This window comes from Mizuhopecten yessoensis, unplaced genomic scaffold (genome assembly GCF_002113885.1).
Source record: "Mizuhopecten yessoensis strain PY_sf001 unplaced genomic scaffold, ASM211388v2 scaffold10523, whole genome shotgun sequence".
In the NCBI taxonomy this organism is placed as follows: domain Eukaryota; kingdom Metazoa; phylum Mollusca; class Bivalvia; order Pectinida; family Pectinidae; genus Mizuhopecten; species Mizuhopecten yessoensis.
This window is the reverse complement of record NW_018408589.1, coordinates 344,405-362,524: the sequence shown is the minus strand read 5'-3', so window position 1 is coordinate 362,524 and position 18,120 is coordinate 344,405. Positions and strand designations below refer to the sequence as shown.

The following is an 18,120-nucleotide window of genomic DNA, read 5'->3' as shown; positions in this document are numbered from 1 at the left end:
CACACACACACACACACACACACACCCTAGGGGCATAGGGGTGGGGCTCTGTTTGAAGTTTGTTCTCGCTTTATCTCAAGTGTTGGATAGTTCTTTCTGAAATTTTATATGTACTTACAGCACCTACCATGGAGTGCTATATCTTTACTTCATACCAACTATTTTAAACATATTCAGGTAAGCGATACAGGCCCTGTGGGCCTCTTGTTCTTTATATTTTGAAAATTTCAGCTTTCCTTGTAGTGGTGTACAATTTCATATAAAGTACTAGCCTGCAGGTTGATTTTGAAAGTATTACTAGCCTGATCTATATTTTCATGGTAAATACTGGAAATTTTCACTAGCCCCTACATAGCATCAACTAGCCTTGGGCATCAAACTAGTATAGTAAAACCTCGTTATACCATTATTGTCTCTCTAGACACCTCCATAAGCCTGTTGTCTCTCTAGACATCTCAGCTGGCCTGTTGTCTCTCTAGACACCTCAGCTGGCCTGTTGTCTCTCTAGACACCTCAGCTGGCCTGTTGTCTCTCTAGACATCTCAGCTGGCCTGTTGTCTCTCTAGACATCTCAGCTGGCCTGTTGTCTCTCTAGACACCTCAGCTGGCCTGTTGTCTCTCTAGACACCTCAGCTGGCCTGTTGTCTCTCTAGACATCTCAGCTGGCCTGTTGTCTCTCTAGACATCTCAGCTGGCCTGTTGTCTCTCTAGACACCTCAGCTAGCCTGTTGTCTCTCTAGACACCCCAGTTAGCCTGTTGTCTCTCTAGACACCTCAGCTGGCCTGTTGTCTCTCTAGACACCTCAGTTAGCCTGTTGTCTAGATACCTCAGTTAGCCTGTAGTCTAGACACCTCAGTTAGCCTGTTGTCTCTCAATACACCTCAGTTAGCCTGTTGTCTCTCAATACACCTCAGTGAGCCTGTTGTCTCCCTAATCACTTCAGTTAGCCTGTTGTCTCCATATAGAGTCACCTCTGATAAGCCAGTTGTCTCCATATATAGTCACCTCTGGTTAGCCTGTTGTATCCATATATAGTAACCTCTGATAAGCCAGTTGTCTCCATCTATAGTAACCTCTAATAAGCCAGTTGTCTCCATATATAATAACCTCTGGTTAGCCAAAGTTGTCTCCATATATAGTCACCTCTGGTTAGCCTGTTGTCTCCATATATAGTAACCTCTGATAAGCCAGTTGTCTCCATATATAGTAATCTCTAATAAGCCAGTTGTCTCCATATATAATAACCTCTGGTTAGCCAAAGTTGTCTCCATATATAGTCACCTCTGATAAGCCAGTTGTCTCCATCTATAGTAACCTCTAATAAGCCAGTTGTCTCCATATATAGTCCCCTCTGGTTAGCCAGTTGTCTCCATATATAGTCACCTCTGGTTAGTCAGTTGTCTCCGTATATAGTCACCTCTGGTTAGCCTGTTGTCTCCGTATATAGTCACCTCTGGTTAGCCTGTTGTCTCCATATATAGTCACTTCTGGTTAACCAGTTGTCTCCATATATAGTCACCTCTGGTTTGTCAGTTGTCTCCATATATAGTCACCTCTGATTAGCCATTTGTCTCCATAAATATTCACATCTGGTTAGCCTACAGTTGTCTCCATATATAGTCACCTCTGGTTAGCCATTTGTCTCCATATATAGTCAGCTCTGGTTAGCCAGTTGTCTCCATTTAAAGTCACCTCTGGTTAGCCAGTTATCTCCATATAATAATTATAGTCACCTTTGGTTAGCCAGTTGTCTCTATATAATAATTATAGTCACCTCTGGTTAGCCAGTTGTCTCCATATATAGTCACCTCTGGTTAGCCAGTTGTCTCCATATATAGTCACCTCTGGTTAGCCAGTTGTCTCCATATATAGTCACCTCTGGTTAGCCAGTTGTCTCCATATATAGTCACCTCTGGTTAGCCAGTTGTCTCCATATATAGTCACCTCTGGTTAGCCAGTTGTCTCCATATATAGTCACCTCTGGTTAGCCAGTTGTCTCCATATATAGTCACCTCTGGTTAGCCAGTTGTCTCCATATATAGTCACCTCTGGTTAGCCAGTTGTCTCCATATATAGTCACCTCTGGTTAGCCAGTTGTCTCCATATATAGTCACCTCTGGTTAGCCAGTTGTCTCCATATATAGTCACCTCTGGTTAGCCAGTTGTCTCCATATATAGTCACCTCTGGTTAGCCAAAGTTGTCTCCATATAAAGTCACCTCTGATTAGCCAGTTGTCTCCATATAAAGTCACCTCTAGTTAGCCAGTTGTCTCCATATATAGTCACCTCTGGTTAGCCTGTATTCTCCGTATATAGTCACCTCTGGTTAGCCAAAGTTGTCTCCATATATAGTCACCTCTGGTAAGCCTGTTGCCTTCATATATAGTCACCTCTGGTTAGCCAGTTGTCTCCATATAATAATTATAGTCACCTCTGGTTAGCCAGTTGTCTCCATATTATAATTAAAGTCACCTCTGGTTAGCCAGTTGTCTCCATATAATAATAATAGTCACCTCTGGTTAGCCAGTTGTCTCCATATTATAATTATAGTCACCTCTGGTTAGCCAGTTGTCTCCATATAATAATAATAGTCTCCTCTGGTTAGCCAGTTGTCTCATTATAATAATAGTCACCTCTGGTTAGCCAGCTGTCTCCATATTTAGTCACCTCTGGTTAGCCAGTTGTCTCCATATATAGTCACCTCTGGTTAGCCAGTTGTCTCCATAAATAGTCACCTCTGGTTAGCCAGCTGTCTCCATATTTAGTCACCTCTGGTTAGCCAGTTGTCTCCATATATAGTCACCTCTTGTTAGCCAGTTGTCTCCATATATAGTCTCATCTGGTTAGCCAGTTGTCTCCATATATAGTCCCCTCTGGTTAGCCTGTTGTCTCCATATATAGTCTCCTCTGGTTAGCCAGTTGTCTCCATAAAATAATTATAGTCCCCTCTGGTTAGCCAGTTTTCTCCATATATAGTCACCTCTGAATATATAGTCACCTCTGGTTAGCCAGTCTGGTTAGCCAAAGTTGTCTCCATATATAGTCACCTCTTGTTAGCCAGTTGTCTCTATATATAATCACCTCTGGTTAGCATGTTGTCTCCATATATAGTCACCTCTGGTTAGCCAGTTGTCTCCATATAAAAAGTATAGTCACCTCTGGTTAGCCAGTTGTCTCCATATATAGTCACCTCTGGTTAGCCAATTGTCTCCATATATAGTCACCTCTGGGTAGCCAGTTGTCTCCATATATAGTCACCTCTGATTAGTTGTCTCCATATATAGCCACCTCTTGTTTGCCAGTTGTCTCCATATAAACCGTATATAGTCACCTCTGGATAGACTATTGTCTCCATATATAGTCTCATCTGGTAAGCCAAAGTTGTCTCCATATAAAAAGTATAGTCGCCTCTGGTTAGCCAATTGTCTCCATATTGTTGTATCCGTATATAGTCACCTCTGGCTAGCCCGCTGCCTCCATATATACTCACCTCTGATTAGCCATTTGTCTCCATATATAGTCCCCTCTTGTCAGCCAGTTGTCTCCATATGTCTCCATATATAGTCGCCTTTGGTTAGCCAGTTGTCTCAATATAAAAAGTATAGTCGCCTCTGGTTAGCCAGTTTTCTCCATATATAGTCACCCCTGGTTAGCCAGTTGTCTACATATATAGTCACCTCTTGGTAGCCAGTTGTCTCCATATGTCTCCATATATAGTCTCATCTGGTAAGCCAAAGTTGTCTCCATATGTAGTCACCTCTTGTCAGCCAGTTGTCTCCATATTTAGTCGCCTCCGATTAGCTAGTTGTCTCCATATAAAAAGTATAGTCACCTCTGGTTGGCCAGTTGTCTCTATATATAGTCCCCTCTGGTTATCCAGTTGTCTACATATATAGTCACCTCTTGGTAGCCAGTTGTCTCTATATATAATCACCTCTGGTTAGCCAGTAGTCTCTAAATATAGTCACCGCAGGGTTGTCTGGTGTTTCCATATAAAGTCACCTCTTGTTAGCCTGTTGTCTCCATATCTAGTCACTTTTGGTTAACCAGTTGTCTCCATATAACAAGTATAGTCACCTCTGGTTATCCAGTTGTCCCTTATATAGTCACCTCTGGCTAGCCCGCTGCCTCCATATATACTCACCTCTGATTAGCCATTTGTCTCCATATCTAGTCACTTTTGGTTAACCAGTTGTCTCCATATAATAATTATAGTCACTTCTGGTTAGCCAAAGTTGTCTAGCCATTTGTCTCCATAAATAGTCACATCTGGTTAGCCTACAGTTGTCTCCATATATAGTAACCTCTGGTTAGCCAAAATTGATTCTATATATAATCACCTCTGGTTATCCAGTTGTCTCCTTATATAGTCACCTCTGGATAGACTATTGTCTCCATATATAGTCACCTCTTGTTAGCCAGTTGTCTCCATATATAGCCAAGTAAGCTCTGATTAGCCTATTGTCTCTGTAGACACGTCTGGTTAGCCCAAAGTTATCCTAGTAATTCTGGTTAGTAGCCTGTTGTGTGCTAGCTGAGGCTCCTGTTGTTAGCTATAATTAATCTGGTGTCAGAGTAATTTGACTGAGCTGGATGTCCTACAGCAGTGGCAGTGTTGTGACGTTTCAGTTTAGCACCACTGTAGAGTGGCTGTTGAGTGGCGCATTGGTCTCCTTGGATACTGCTGGTTAATAACTTTGTGAAGAAGTTAGGCCATTAACAAACATCCATATACTCTTTGGAAAAAAAAGTTGTCATAAAAATGTTATCAATATGACTTGGAAGAAAAGGGTTGACCTGAGGTTATGTAACAGTCATACAGATTCATCATATTGTATAATATAGATCGGAAAATCAATTGATTTTTCGTAACTTTTCTTTCTTCAGTCCTGATCACACTTAGAGTTATATATCGGAGGTGATTGGGCTCTGATAAACAAAAAAGATAAAGCAGTGGACAATAATCATGTTTATCTAAGATAATGTGTGTTTACTTCAGATTTTGTTTATTTTGGATTTTTCTGAAGCTAAATATAAAGACGAGTCCCAGGGGTTGCAATGGGGGCAGTAGATCAATTTTGTCCTTTTTCAATGTGTTCGTAGTAGACAGCACAGAAGAATATCCCACCCATTCAGCAGGGGGCCCCACATTAATCGCCCTTATGACATCATGCAGTGGTATACAGCAGGCCAATTCTCTCTCTGAACATGACGTTATATACCTGGCCTAAACAAATTGTTACTTAAGATATTTTATGTAAACATTCTAAGTAAGATAATGTGTCAATTAAGAGGTCAATTCAGTGTCTGTTAAACTTATATCTTAATGTATTGGGAATTGAATACAGGCTCACGGAAATAAGGTTGTTTGTTGTTAAATATTGGGTTATGTTTGTAGTCATAAGTTATGTCAACATAAGGTCAAGTTTGTAAACATAAGGTCATGTATGTAGACATAAGATCATGTATGTAGACATAAGGTCATGTATGTAGACATAAGGTCAAGTTTGTAGACAAGGTCATGTTTGTAGACATAAGGTCATGTTTGTAGACATAAGGTCATGTTTGTAGAAATAAGGTCATGTATGTAGAAATAAGGTCATGTATGTAGACATAAGGTCAAGATTGTAGAAAAGGTCATGTTTGTAGACATTTGGTCATGTTTGTAGACATAAGGTCAAGTTTGTAGACATGAGGTCAAGTTTGTAAACACAACGTCATGTTTGTAGACAAAAGGTAATGTTTGTAGACATAAGGTCATGTTTATAGACATAAGGTCATGTTTGTAGACATAAGGTCATGTTTATAGACATAAGTTCATGTATGTAGACATAAGGTCAAGTTTGTAGACATAAGGTCATGTTTGTAAACACAAGGTCAAGTTTGTAGACATGAGGTCAAGTTTGTAAACTCAACGTCATGTTTGTAGACAAAAGGTAATGTTTGTAGACATAAGGTCATGTTTATAGACATAAGGTCATGTTTGTAGACATAAGGTCATGTTTGTAGACATTTATAAGGTAAAATTTGTAGACATAAGGTAAAGTTTATAAACATTAGCTTATATTTATAAACATAAGTTTATATAATGATGTAGGCTTAAAAGCCCAATATAATAACTGGATAAATGAAGAAACAATGATGGGCATGTTGAAATGTTCTCAGGTTTAATATGTATAATACTGATGGTTTAAAGTCTGTATCAGCAATAATCAGAGTGGAATGGGGGCACCCAGGGGGGAGGGAGGTGTCAATTGTATATAGCTGTTAGTCATCCTACATATAACCCGCAATAAACAAACAATAACCAATAAATGTTTCCCAAGGCACTGCTTTTGATGGGACTTGAGTGCAAATATTAATATACCTGGGACGCATTATTGATCCTGTACTTCATCTATTTACGTTATATATATGTATGAAATTGTTAGCCCCACATATCGCTGTTTGGATGCATGTTCCACTAGGGCTGTCGTTCTAATTGATTTAATTATAGCGCATGCTTAAGACCTCAAGCTCCAGCTTGGATAAAAAAATGATATCACTGAAAATATTTAGACACAGACGGTGTACACTTTGTACGTGTGGTTTTCTGTCTTAGAAAATGGATGAAGTGGACAGGTCAATGTGTCCAGGAGTGTTAGAGATTGTAACTGACTGGTCAAAGATGTGTATATACCTACTGGCCATATATATATGTCCAGTTATAGATGTCGTGGTCAGCAGTTGTGACAGGAGACGGTCAGTTGACGGGTCAGGCATAATATGTGCCAAGCTACAGTAAGTGTGTCCAGCTGTGATAAGGTCAAATATTGTATAAACTTATCTTTATTCTATATAGCTACCACTTATATACAGTATGGGCTGATGATCATTATAATCTAAAATCATTGGGTTTACCCTTTCTGGTTCTGATTATTAATAATAACAAATTCCCTGATCAATAGATTATGTTCATTACTGAACTCAGGTGTCCAATGTATACACTATGTACAATGTGAAGTTTGACAGTGTAAATGTGAAGTTCAACAGTGTAAATGTGAAGTTCGACAGTCTAAATGTGAAGTTTGACAGACTAAATGTGAAGTGTGACAGTCTAAATGTGAAGTTCGACAGTGTAAATGTGAAGTTCGACAGTCTAAATGTGAAGTTTGACAGACTAAATGTGAAGTTTGACAGTCTAAATGTGAAGTTTGACAGTCTAAATGTGAAGTTCGACAGTGTAAATGTGAAGTTCGACAGTGTAAATGTGAAGTTCAACAGTGTAAATGTGAAGTTTGACAGTCTAAATGTGAAGTTCGACAGTGTAAATGTGAAGTTTGATAGTGTAAATGTGAAGTTTGACAGTCTAAATGCGAAGTTCGACAGTGTAAATGTGAAGTTTGACAGTCTAAATGGGAAGTCTGACAGTCTAAATGTGAAGTTTGACAGTCTAAATGTGAAGTTCGACAGTCTAAATGGGAGGTTTGACAGTTTTAAATGGGAAGTTTGACAGTCTAAATGGGAAGTTTGACAGTCTAATGGGAAGTTTGACAGTCTAAATGGGAAGTTTGACAGTCTAAATGGGAAGTTCGACAGTGTAAATGGGCATTCGACAGTGTAAATGTGAAGTTTGACAGTCTAAATGGGAAGTTTGACAGTCTAAATGTGAAGTTTGACAGTCTAAATGTGAAGTTCGACAGTCTAAATGTAAAGCATGCATTGAAGTCATTTACTTTTATGATTTTTGTTTCGCCTGCGAAAAGCTGGTGACACATAGATATTGCTTTGTCGGTGTTGGCGGCGTCAGCGTCCGAACAGATGTTTTCATGTAATAACTTGAGTTTCCTTGGGCCGATCAAACTCAAACTTCATGCAGTGCTTCCTTACCAAAAGTGCTTGCTTGGGATTGCTTTTCAGGTCCAAAGGTCAAAGGTCAAGGTCACTGTTACTATAAATAGAAACTTCACTAAAACTGTATACTGGACGGCTTCGATCTGCCACTTGACCCACCGTGTATACCTCTGAAATGCCTTACTCCAAATGTTATTGACAACACTAGCTGTTTATTTATTTATGGAAAACCATTCGACAAATCATACAAATTAAACTTGGAATTGAGACAATGAGTATCCATAGCAAGTTCCTTAAAACTCAGAGNATAATCTATGATTATTGCTTACTTTTAACATTATTTCTTGAAATGAAAAGTGTATCTATTTCTTTGTAATCTCCCAGCTTCCTGCGCAGGTGACACATCCACTTCCGTGGAACTCTTGTTATTCATATTATTGATGTTAATGTTAAACAAAATCGAAATTTGTGTAAAAGGAAATACCTCTAATCCATTCATTGAAGAGGAATGAAACCTAAAATAGTTAATAACTTGCCTGCTGATATAAAAATGGTGTTGTGATTTTATTCGGGGATTCAGTCCCCCAAATCTTATAAACTGATTACTATATATACACCATGAAATTTTCAATCCTGATTAATTTTTCGCCTTTTTCACCCTCCTTATGAGAGTGAATTTATCGTTACAGGTAGATAAATTGATATACATAGTAATTAAATGTGTAGGGCAAAATTGATACTGGACTTTTCACTAATGTGTATTTATAATTAACCAGCAAAGGGCAAACATTTCCTGGTAATACTTGACTATTCACTAATGTGTATTTATAATTAACCAGCAAAGGGTGAACATTTCATGGTAATACTGGACTATTCATTAATATGTATTTATAATTATCCAACAAAGTACGAACATTTCCTGGTAATACCGGACTTTTCACTAATGTGTATTTATAATTACCCAGCAAAGGGCAAACATTTCCTGGTATTACTGGACTTTTCACTAATGTGTATTTATAATTGACCAGCAAAGGGCGAACATTTCCTGGAAATACTGGACTATTCACTAATGTGTATTTATAATTGACCAGCAAAGGGCAAACATTTCCTGGTAATCCTGGACTATTCACTAATATGGATTTATAATTAACCAGCAAAGCGCAAACATTTCCTGGTAATCCTGGACTATTCACTAATGTGTATTTATAATTGACCAGCAAAGGGCAAACATTTCCTGGTAATACTGGACTATTCACTAATATGTATTTATAATTAACCAGCAAAGGGCAAACATTTCCTGGTGTTCAGATAGAATTGGTCATGAATCGGTGTAGTCTACCTCTGATTACAAACTGATTATCGATCAAGATTTCAGACTGATTGTCAATCACTTCTGAATAACAATTTTGGTTTTCTTTGTAATTTCAAGGGATACAATGGTACTAGAGGTTAGCTATAGAAAACCCTTAATGTGTCCATCCCGTTCAAAAGATAAATTTGGGACTACATATATTCTCAGGATAATTTAGTTTGTATGCTTGTGTCCCGTCTGTACTGTACCTCTCTCTGATCAAAAGTGGGGTCAAAGTTCAAAAATTATTAGCTGGACAGCAACTCCTGAATAGCTGAACTTCTTTCTTTACAAAAATACATAGTGAAATTGAAACCTCAAGGAAATGTGCACGTGTTGTTTTTTCCATAATACCAACTTGGTAATACCGATTGAAATTATTTATTACAGATTTTTTTATTTTTTTTAAACAATTTTTTGAATACTTTGCAATTGTTGCTTTTTCATATTAATCTGTATGTAGTATATTTTTGAATTAATTGCTTTGAATACAAGGAAAAGGTCTTGTTTGGAGACATGTACATGTAAAACACAATGTTTTTTTGTTTGGCCTCACAGAAATCTGAACTGAAGACTTTTTTCTAAAATTTCACCAATCTAGAATCCACCCTTCTAGCTTTTATTAGGCATAAAATTCTTCAATTAATAGAAAATGAAATAAAACAAATTAATGAGAAAACACTATTACGGTTTCAAGTATTGCTGTGAAAAATTTCCAGTTTTTAGCTTACCTGCCCAAAGGGCAAGTGAGCTTATGCCATGGCGCAGCGTCTGTCATCCGTCAATTTTTCGTTTAAAATGCTACTAGTCCTGAATGGCTTCGTGGATTTTAACTAAATTTGGTCTAAAGCATCCTTGGGCCAAGGGAACTCAATTTTGTATAAACGGTGGGTTTGGACCCCTTGGGGGCAGAGGGATGGGGCCTTATAGGGGAAACAGTGGTAAACCTTTAAAATTCTTCTTCTACCATAGGGATTAAGGGATTTCATCCCAATTTTGTCTGGAGCATCCTTGGGCCAAGGTGACTCAATTTTGTATAAAGAGTGGGTTTGGACTCCATTTGGGCAGAGGGATGGGGCGCCCTATTAGGAGAAATAGAGGTAAAACCTTTAAAATTCTTCTTATACTGTAGGGATTAAGGGATTTTATCCTTAATTAGTCTGGAGCATCCTTGGGCGAAGGGGACTCAATTTTGTATAAACGGTGGGTATGACCCCCCTAGGGGCATAGAGTTGGGGCTCTATCTGAAGTTTGTTCTCGCTATATCTCCAGAAGTACTGGATGGTTCTTTCTGAAATTTCATATGTACTTACAGCACCTACCTTGGAGTGCTATATCTTTAGTTCATACCAATTATTTTAAACATATTCAGGTGAGCAATACGGGCCCTCTGGGCCTCTTGTTTTGCAGTGAACTTGGGGCTGTTATAAGGCCCCTTCCGCTGTATTTTCCAATATCATTGCGGAAATCACTTCATTTTGCTAAAATCATCCTTTTTTGTGAGTAAGGTTCCACACTTGCCAACCCACCCTTTTTAGTAGGGAGACTCCCAATTTTGGACCCTTAAATTGAGTGTTTATTGTATATGATATATATATATATATAGGTAGTTCTAAAGCTTCATGGTATCTGTTTTTATGTTTGGCCCTTACCGGGGATAACCCATCAAAGCCATAGGTCCAGACTTATTCTGATACGGCCCCCTGGTCGGGATCAGCAGTGCAAATGTAAGAGATTCTTAAGTACGCTACAATCTGTGCAGGTCACACACCGGGTACACACTATGTGTCGTTATGCAGGTTGATCTCTGCAATTGCAGGTGACTTAATTGACAGGTACGCACGAGTTAGCTCAGAACTCATAAACATTAGTGTTAGTTGTTGCTTTGACAACAACCAGAGTTAACAAGCTGTTTGTCAGCTACCAGATCACTTCATGTCTCATGTAGATAGACTACAGCCATATTAAACAAATCACATTATTTCCTCAGAAGATCATTATTGTTATAGGCACCCTGACTTTATGATTCCGCTCTGGTATGATGTTATGGCTGGGTGTGGATATCCTCTGACAAGACGACAATTGTCTTGAACTGGGTGATCACAAGAATTCCATCGGTCAGTCAGACGAAATGTCCGGCCGAATACCTACATTTACCTTTGAATCCCAGTTCAAACATATATTTAATCAATTGGATGGGTTTTTTTTCATATCAAATATGTTTTTTTTTATTATTGCAGGCAACTGAAGTCTCGGAGAAATCAAGTTCTGGCCTAGCTGTGATGTGGACGAAGCATATGGAAAATTAATAATCCGTTTGATTGGAGTACATCACACTTGCATCGTTGCCAGTGTGTTTCAAGTGACACAGTTCTATCTGACCTTTGTGTTCAGCCTTATGAAATCTTCAGGCAAAAGTTCATATCACTGTGTGTTGTGAAATACTTATACCAAAGAATTGACAAATTTATTGGAACTTGGTCATTCGCTACAAAAACCTTTTCATAAAAGTCAGTAGATTATGTTTTTCATAAATGATATATTGAAAAAGCAACTTGAAAAGTTGGTGCAATTTTCAACTGATGTACCGCTTTGGTTTCAAGACTGAAACTACGCATGAAAATGAGGCGTAAAACGCTATTTGGGGGCCTGCTATGCATGTGCTTCGTATTTTTCATATACAGTTTTTTCCCTTGTGAAAATGGACCCAAGGCTTACATGGTTCCCAAAGAACAAATTAAGTATATATATGACCACAATCAGAAAGCCATACCCTACGACAAAAATATGCCACTAATCTTCATCGGTGGCATGCCACGTAGTGGCACAACATTGATGCGTGTCATGCTCGACGCACATCCGGAAGTCCGATGTGGAGAGGAAACACGGGTCATTCCAAGGATTCTTGGAATGAGGACTCACTGGCAGCGATCGGAGACGGAGAAACGTCGTTTAAACGAGGCAGGAATCACGGACGATGTCATAGACTCTGCAATAACGGCATTCATGTTAGAAGTGATTGCCAAGCATGGGGAGGCTGCACCAAGGCTGTGTAATAAAGATCCGTTTACACTTAAATCTAGTCTATATCTCTCCAAGTTATTCCCAAACTCCAAATTCTTGTTCATGATACGTGACGGTCGAGCCGTTGTGCATTCAATAATCTCAAGGAAGGTTACAATAACTGGATTTGACCTTTCCAGTTATCGCAGTTGTCTTAAGAAATGGAATCAAGCTATGGAGTCAATGTATGCCCAATGTCTTCACGTGGGGTCGGGACATTGTATGCCCGTCTACTACGAACAACTTTCACTACATCCAGAATTGTGGATGAAACGGATTCTGGAATTCCTTGATTTGCCTTGGAACAGTTCTGTACTTCATCACGAGGATTTTGTTGGAAAACCTGGTGGAATTTCATTGTCAAAGTAAGTCAAATTTCTAAAAGAGGTGAATGGTACAATTTCATTTAAATATGTGTTTGTGACTTAAATAGTGAAGGGCCACTACGTTTACCTCATCCTGTAGAAATAGCCATACTTTAAGGCAAGTTGTCTCTCACAGGGGTTCTAGGCGCTTGAATGTTTTTGTCTTGGCCGTGTTATTTAAACTTTCAAAAGACGTAAAACCTACAAGCCGCAGGTGTCAGGCCAGTGGAATTGTATACGTCTGTCATTGCACAAATAAAAAAAATGATTTTACTAAATGTTACAGCAGTATTGATTTCAGCCTCAAAGTCAAAAGATATTCAAAAATGTATAACCAATATATTATCAGTGGAAGTCTTCTGTGTCGACTTCCCTATTTGAAGAGAGAACTTGCATGTGTATGTACGTACACAGTAAATGTGGACTGTTTACACTGTACCTGTGTCAATATGTAATGTGGCTTGTTTCACAATTAATTAACAGCTAAATTGATCTGTATTTGAAAACGTTGGCAATATTGATTCTCAATGAAATACCTGTACACTGGACCAGGAACACAAATTCCATTTATCACATGATGTACTGTGTTATCCAGTGAATATACCCATGTCATATTTATTGGGATATTAGTAACCCATGTAATATGACCCATTAGCCCTGTGATTGGTTGTAAGTTTCAATTGTTTCAATTGCGACATCACGCCTAGGACAAGTACATGATGTCACAGACTTACGCACTGGAGTCAAAATGGCGGCTTTTTACATTTCCAGGTTGCATGAATAATGTCGTTTTACACGAATAAATGCCACAAATCTTGTTTATGTGATGAAAAGGATCTTACACTCGTTTTCATTATGAAACTCGTCACAAATTTTTCATTTAAGCTCGCCAGTGGCTCGCTAAATTGAAAAATTCTTTGACACGTTTCATTAATCTTATATGAAATGGAAACTCATGTAAGATCCTATATATCTATATTAGGTGTAGTTCGCTTCCTTGTAAATGTCACACATGTTTAAATGATTACCTGGTATATTACCATATTTTAGATGAGAGAAAAATTTCAGTCACATGCATGTCATTTATATGTTTTGACTTTAGCACAGAAATTCATTTTTATCAGAACCGTTGCAAAATATCTCCCACTAGGATTTGGTATAAAAAGTCATATCCCTTGAAATAAATTCTATGTTTATTTTGCCTTAACTGATATGTGCCATTTATGCACACTGTTTCATTTCCAGAAATTCATATTATTATATGGTAATTCTAAGGTTTTTCTTGATGTTTTGGAAATCTCCCCTTTCTACAGTTGCATTGAAAAAATTAACAGGCAGTGAAACATGTTAAACTTTTCAAAGGTAAATATATATGTGTACATCCTGCTCCAGTATTCTACAGTTCACCAATGCAATTTTGAACTCATATTACTGAAAAAAGTTACCAATATTTTCATTTTTTTTAAGAAATAACCCCCCTAATCCCTCTTTCTGAGAGATTTAAATGTATTGCTTTGATAAATATAGCATACACTTGGATTCAAATGTTTTGGTTGGTCAGATCAGTTTGGATTTGACTATCCTGTCATATAGCAGAGGAATTTTGATTCAACAATTTTTCCAAAAGTTATTGCCCTTTGTTCATTTCGGTATTTGATTTTTTTGTCCGGAGATCTCCTCCTACATTTTTTGACGGATTTCTTTGAAACTTAGTAGGCTAAATAATCATGATATGTTGTGTTTCCATGAAAAGAATTTTGATTCGACAATTTTTGCAAAAGTTATTGCCCTTTGTTTATTTCAGTATTTGATTTTTGTCCAGCAATCTCCTCCTACATTTTTCAATGGATCTCTTTAAATCTTGGTATACATTATAATCATGACATGAAGTTGTGTCTCCCTGAAAAGAATTTTGATTCGACAATTTGTCCAAAAGTTATTGCCCTTTGTTCATTTCAGTATTTGATATTTTGTTCAGAGATTTCCTCCTACATGTTTTGACAGATTTCTTTGAAACTTAGTAGGCTAAATAATCATGATATGTTGTTGTGTTTCCTTGAAAAGAATTTTGATTCAACGATTTTTGCAAAAGTTATTGCCCTTTGTTCATTTCAGTAATTGTTGTTTTTTTATCCGGAGATTTTCTCCTACATTTTTATAGCATGTCAGCTAACCACTCTTTGAATGAAGCAGATCTTATTTCAATGAAAGAAAGTATATAACACTATATGGCATTCGACGGGCGTATATTGTTCCGCCCCACGGTACTCTTGTTGCAAAAGTTATTGCCCTTTGTTCATTTCAGTATTTGATATTTTGTTCAGAGATTTCCTCCTACATGTTTTGACAGATTTCTTTGAAACTTAGTAGGCTAAATAATCATGATATGTTGTTGTGTTTCCTTGAAAAGAATTTTGATTCAACGATTTTTGCAAAAGTTATTGCCCTTTGTTCATTTCAGTAATTTGTGTTTTTTTTATCCGGAGATTTTCTCCTACATTTTTATAGCATGTCAGCTAACCACTCTTTGAATGAAGCAGATCTTATTTCAATGAAAGAAAGTATATAACACTATATGGCATTCGACGGGCGTATATTGTTCCGCCCCACGGTACTCTTGTTGCAAAAGTTATTGCCCTTTGTTCATTTCAATATTTGATTTTTTGTCCAGAGATTTTCTCCTACATTTTTAGCTCATCTGCCCGAAGGGCAAGTGAGCTTATGCCATGGCGCAGCGTCCATCGTCGTCATCCGTCGTCGTCGTCCGTCGTCAACTTTTTCTTTAAAACCTATCACCTCCTAAACGCCAAAGAGGATTTCAACCAAATTTAGTATGAAGCATCACTAGGGGAGGGCAATCATTTCTTAAATAAATGAGGTTGGTTCAACCCCTGAGGCCAGGGGGGCAGGGCCCTGGAGGGGAACTTAGCTAAATTTGCTTTAAAACGCATCTCCTCCTAAACGCCAAAGAGGATTTCAATCAAATTTAGTATGAAGCATCACTAGGGGAGGGCAATCATTTCTTAAATAAATGAGGTTGGTTCAACCCCTGAGGCCAGGGGGGCAGGGCCCTGGAGGGGAACTTAGCTAAATTTGCTTTAAAACGCATCTCCTCCTAAACGCCAAAGAGGATTTCAATCAAATTTAGTATGAAGCATCACTAGGGGAGGGCAATCATTTCTTAAATAAATGAGGTTGGTTCAACCCCTGAGGCCAGGGGGGCAGGGCCCTGGAGGGGAACTTAGCTAAATTTGCTTTAAAACGCATCTCCTCCTAAACGCCAAAGAGGATTTCAATCAAATTTAGTATGAAGCATCACTAGGGGAGGGCAATCATTTCTTAAATAAATGAGGTTGGTTCAACCCCTGAGGCCAGGGGGGCAGGGCCCTGGAGGGGAACTTAGCTAAATTTGCTTTAAAACGCATCTCCTCCTAAACGCCAAAGAGGATTTCAATCAAATTTAGTATGAAGCATCACTAGGGGAGGGCAATCATTTCTTAAATAAATGAGGTTGGTTCAACCCCTGAGGCCAGGGGGGCAGGGCCCTGGAGGGGAACTTAGCTAAATTTGCTTTAAAACGCATCTCCTCCTAAACGCCAAAGAGGATTTCAATCAAATTTAGTATGAAGCATCACTAGGGGAGGGCAATCATTTCTTAAATAAATGAGGTTGGTTCAACCCCTGAGGCCAGGGGGGCAGGGCCCTGGAGGGGAACTTAGCTAAATTTGCTTTAAAACGCATCTCCTCCTAAACGCCAAAGAGGATTTCAATCAAATTTAGTATGAAGCATCACTAGGGGAGGGCAATCATTTCTTAAATAAATGAGGTTGGTTCAACCCCTGAGGCCAGGGGGGCAGGGCCCTGGAGGGGAACTTAGCTAAATTTGCTTTAAAACGCATCTCCTCCTAAACGCCAAAGAGGATTTCAATCAAATTTAGTATGAAGCATCACTAGGGGAGGGCAATCATTTCTTAAATAAATGAGGTTGGTTCAACCCCTGAGGCCAGGGGGGCAGGGCCCTGGAGGGGAACTTAGCTAAATTTGCTTTAAAACGCATCTCCTCCTAAACGCCAAAGAGGATTTCAATCAAATTTAGTATGAAGCATCACTAGGGGAGGGCAATCATTTCTTAAATAAATGAGGTTGGTTCAACCCCTGAGGCCAGGGGGGCAGGGCCCTGGAGGGGAACTTAGCTAAATTTGCTTTAAAACGCATCTCCTCCTAAACGCCAAAGAGGATTTCAATCAAATTTAGTATGAAGCATCACTAGGGGAGGGCAATCATTTCTTAAATAAATGAGGTTGGTTCAACCCCTGAGGCCAGGGGGGCAGGGCCCTGGAGGGGAACTTAGCTAAATTTGCTTTAAAACGCATCTCCTCCTAAACGCCAAAGAGNGTTATTGATCTTGTTAGACCACAGGGGCACGCAAGTTACTGCTTTTAATATTAATCTTATTAGACCACAGGGGCACGCAATATGATCATTGTTATTTCTGATTTATCATTGACAGGACGGAGAAGTCATCCGACCAGGTCATTCGTCCGGTGAATATTGAGGCTCTGAGTCGCTGGGTGGAACATATACCAAAACAGGAGAAAACAGATATGGGTACGATTGCCCCGATGTTAAAAACTCTGGGTTACGATCCCTCAGCCAACCCACCTGACTATGGAAAACCCGACCCAAGAGTCGCAGATAATACCATGCATATAAAACAGAACTTAGAGTTTTGGAAAAATCGTGAAATTGAAATTATGACTTCAGAAAAAATCCATCAAAGAAGAAAATCCAATATGGACAATGAGCCACCAAGTTGATGATTGTTATTGATGTGTTTGTTGATGCCTATGACAGAAAAGTATATTTTCAGAAGATTGACACGTTCTATTTATATTGTCACAAATTAAACCAAGCCATGAAAGTGTTCACATGAGATCTAAGAGTTAGAGTATCACAGAATCAATCTCTCCTGTAAAAATCTCAACCAGAGGGTAAGGATTTCACGGGTTTAAGCACATGCATGAGACTGTACTTATAGAGTTCAGATTTCTCCATACAACATCTAGGTTTTATATAAGGAGTCCACTGTGAGGGTAAGACAGAGAAATCTTAACCTGACAAGTGATATTCTTGATTGTCTAACCCAGGGCTGGCTTTAGGAGTGAGACAGAGAAATCTTAACCTGACAGGTGATATTCTTGCTTGTCTAACCCAGGGCTGGCTTTAGGAGTAAGACATTTTTTAATTTTTTTTTTAATAGGTGTGTTTTGTGGTGCAGAACAATATTAAGATATCTAACCCAGGGCTGGCTTTAGGAGTAAGACATTTTTTAATTTTTTTTTTAATAGGTGTGTTTTGTGGTGCAGAACAATATTAAGATATGGTTCAACTATGTATAAACTCTTTTGCAAAATTATAGAGTTCAGATTTCTCCATACAACATCTAGGTTTTATATAAGTAGTCCACTGTGAGGGTAAGACAGAGAAATCTTAACCTGACAAGTGAT

General features: G+C 38.5%; 1 protein-coding gene across 5 annotated transcripts in view; it reads left to right on the top strand.

Moving 5' to 3' along the window:
- Positions 1–17,850, top strand: part of LOC110460930 (protein-tyrosine sulfotransferase 1-like) — a 31,556-nt gene extending 13,706 nt beyond the window's left edge. For 4 of the 5 annotated variants that reach the window (XM_021514154.1, XM_021514157.1, XM_021514156.1 and 1 more), the window contains exons 3-4: positions 11,426–12,613; positions 17,124–17,850. In XM_021514154.1, coding sequence (XP_021369829.1) covers positions 11,802–12,613; positions 17,124–17,430 — 1,119 coding nt within the window. In that variant the 5' untranslated portion in view covers positions 11,426–11,801 and the 3' untranslated portion in view covers positions 17,431–17,850. Of the gene's footprint in view, positions 1–6,732; positions 6,782–11,425; positions 12,614–17,123 lie in introns of those variants that run through there. The other variant, XM_021514158.1, reaches the window with a different exon arrangement.
- The last annotated feature ends 270 nt before the right edge of the window (positions 17,851–18,120 follow it).